This window comes from Priapulus caudatus, unplaced genomic scaffold (genome assembly GCF_000485595.1).
Source record: "Priapulus caudatus unplaced genomic scaffold, Priapulus_caudatus-5.0.1 Scaffold813, whole genome shotgun sequence".
Lineage (NCBI taxonomy): Eukaryota > Metazoa > Priapulida > Priapulimorpha > Priapulimorphida > Priapulidae > Priapulus > Priapulus caudatus.
In genome coordinates, this window is record NW_014577874.1 from 95,050 (window position 1) to 97,191 (window position 2,142).

The 2,142-nt window shown below is 50.9% G+C and overlaps 1 protein-coding gene across 1 annotated transcript in view; it reads right to left on the bottom strand.

Moving 5' to 3' along the window:
• LOC106813716 (laminin subunit alpha-like) overlaps positions 1-2,142 on the bottom strand; it is a 52,489-nt gene that overhangs the window by 39,883 nt on the left and 10,464 nt on the right. Inside the window, exons 3-5 of the mRNA XM_014817926.1 lie at positions 953-1,037; positions 575-726; positions 76-246 (exon numbers count right to left, since the gene is read on the bottom strand). Of these exons, the coding sequence (XP_014673412.1) occupies positions 76-246; positions 575-726; positions 953-1,037 (408 nt within the window). The remainder of the gene's footprint in view (positions 1-75; positions 247-574; positions 727-952; positions 1,038-2,142) is intronic.

Sequence of the window (2,142 nt, forward strand, 5' to 3'; positions counted from 1 at the left end):
TATATATATATCTACTACGCCCCTCCTCTCCCACTCTACACAGTATATATATATATATATATATATATATCTCACCCTGCGCGTGACGGTGGGGTCCTGCCGCGCCACGGCCAGCAGGTGACCCAGCAGTGTCTTGGAACGCAGCAGACGCAGCCGAACATTCGTCGCTTCCGTGAACTCCTGAAGTTCCTTCGAGTGAGAGAAGTTCATCGCGTTCGGACGGTTGTTCACGAGCGAGATGACGATCTGCAGAGAGGTCAGAGGTCGCATTATTTGGGCAGGTCGGTTGTTCGCGAGAGAGATGACGCATGTCTTTCAATAGGTCAAAGAGGTCAACCACCTAGCACTACTAATTCATGTCCAGTGCCAATTCCCTGTTGAATTCTAATGCCAATTCCCTGTTGAATTCTAGTGCCAATTCCCTGTTGAATTCTAGTGCCAATTCCCTGTTGAATTCTAGTGCCAATTCCCTGTTGAATTCTAGCGCCAATTCCCTGTTGATTCCCGGCACAACACCCAAAAAAACAACCCGCCCACCCTACCCCCGCCCCCGCCTACAAAAATGCGCGCTCACCTCACCACCCTCTAGCGGGATGACCTTGGAGAACTCGGTCGTGCAGATGACGCTGTCGTCTTCCGTGATTGGTTCGTTGCTGGCGAGGTTGAAGAAGTGGAGGCAGTCGCCGGGTGAGTCAGCAAAGTACTGCCAGGGGTCCCAGCTAACACCTGCAGGTGGAGCCACCAGTGTTACATAAATACAGCCTGACACACACACATCCAGACAAGAAGCCGTGAGCAGATACTATGTGAAACAGCGCTGGGAAAAAAGCTACACGCACATATTAATTTGTGTGCGAGTGAAACGCCAGCATGACAAGGACCACAGCCCGGCAGCCACGCACGGCCGGCTAACGATGTCCGCCAGGTGGCGTTGCAGCGGCGGTGACCTTACCGTTGTCCTTGGAGCGCTCCAGAACCCAGACTCCCGGCCGCGGCGCATTACCCATCTTCATGAAGACGTAGGCAACGTGGAACTCCTGCAAGAGAGTCAAACACCAGCTGTGAGCTTCATGTGCAATGACTACAGCAAATAATTTTATTAATTAGTAGTTCATTATAGCAGGAAAACCCACTTTGATGGATGGACCGTCTTTGTGCGGCTTCATAAATCATTCCTCCTACTCTGGCCAAAATATTATACCAATCTCAATGTAAACGTGACCCCTCCCCCCCCCATACCGGCTACATGCCCCCACCTCCTCCTTCAACCACGGCGTTCGTAGACAAGATATAGTTGTAAGTAAGCAAGCAAGTAAGCAAGCAAGGAGGGAAAAAGCGTTGAGCGGCTTTTTGCACCTAATTTCTACGCGTGGGGAAATAATAATGAACATTATGAACATTCATCAACCGGTAGAGGTCGCCATTGTTTCTGCAGCGACCCGACATTTCACGACGCGTTATAATTATCAAATCATGAATCATTCACGATTCTGATAATTGAAAATTCCTCGCTACCGCCCGGCATCTCTATCCTCGCTTCTCTCTCTGTCTCTCTCTCTCTCTCCGAGAGCGAGAGCGAGAGACGAGAGCTAGAGAGAGAAGCGAGAGCAGAAGAGCGACGAGCAGAGAGCGAGAGAGATGAGCGAGAGCGAGAGAAGAGAGAGAGAGAGAGAGAGATCGAGAGGAGAGAGACGAGAGAGGAGGAGAAGATATGAGAGGAGAGAGTACATACGACACTGAGAGAGAGAGAGAGGAGAGAGAGAGAGAGAGAAGAGAGCAGAGAGAGCAGAAGATGAGAGAGACGAGACGGGGGCGCGAGAGCAGAGAGAGAGAGAGAGAGAGACGAAGAGAGAAGAGATGCAGAGAGAGATTTGCGTGTCGTGAGAGAGAGAGAGAGAGAGAGAGAGCAGAGAGAGAGAAGAGAGAGCGAGAATAGAGAGATTGAGACGTAGAGAGGAGAGAGGAGAGAGAGAGAGAAGAAGAGATGGAGAGCAGAGGCGAGAGAAAAGAGGAGAGAGAGATGGAGATGAGATGAGGAGAGAGAGGAATGACGACCCCGAGCGCACCATGCAGTGTGGTGAAACGGAGATGAGAGAGACGAGATGAGAGAGAAGAGAGAGAGAGAGGCCGAGCGTCGTGATT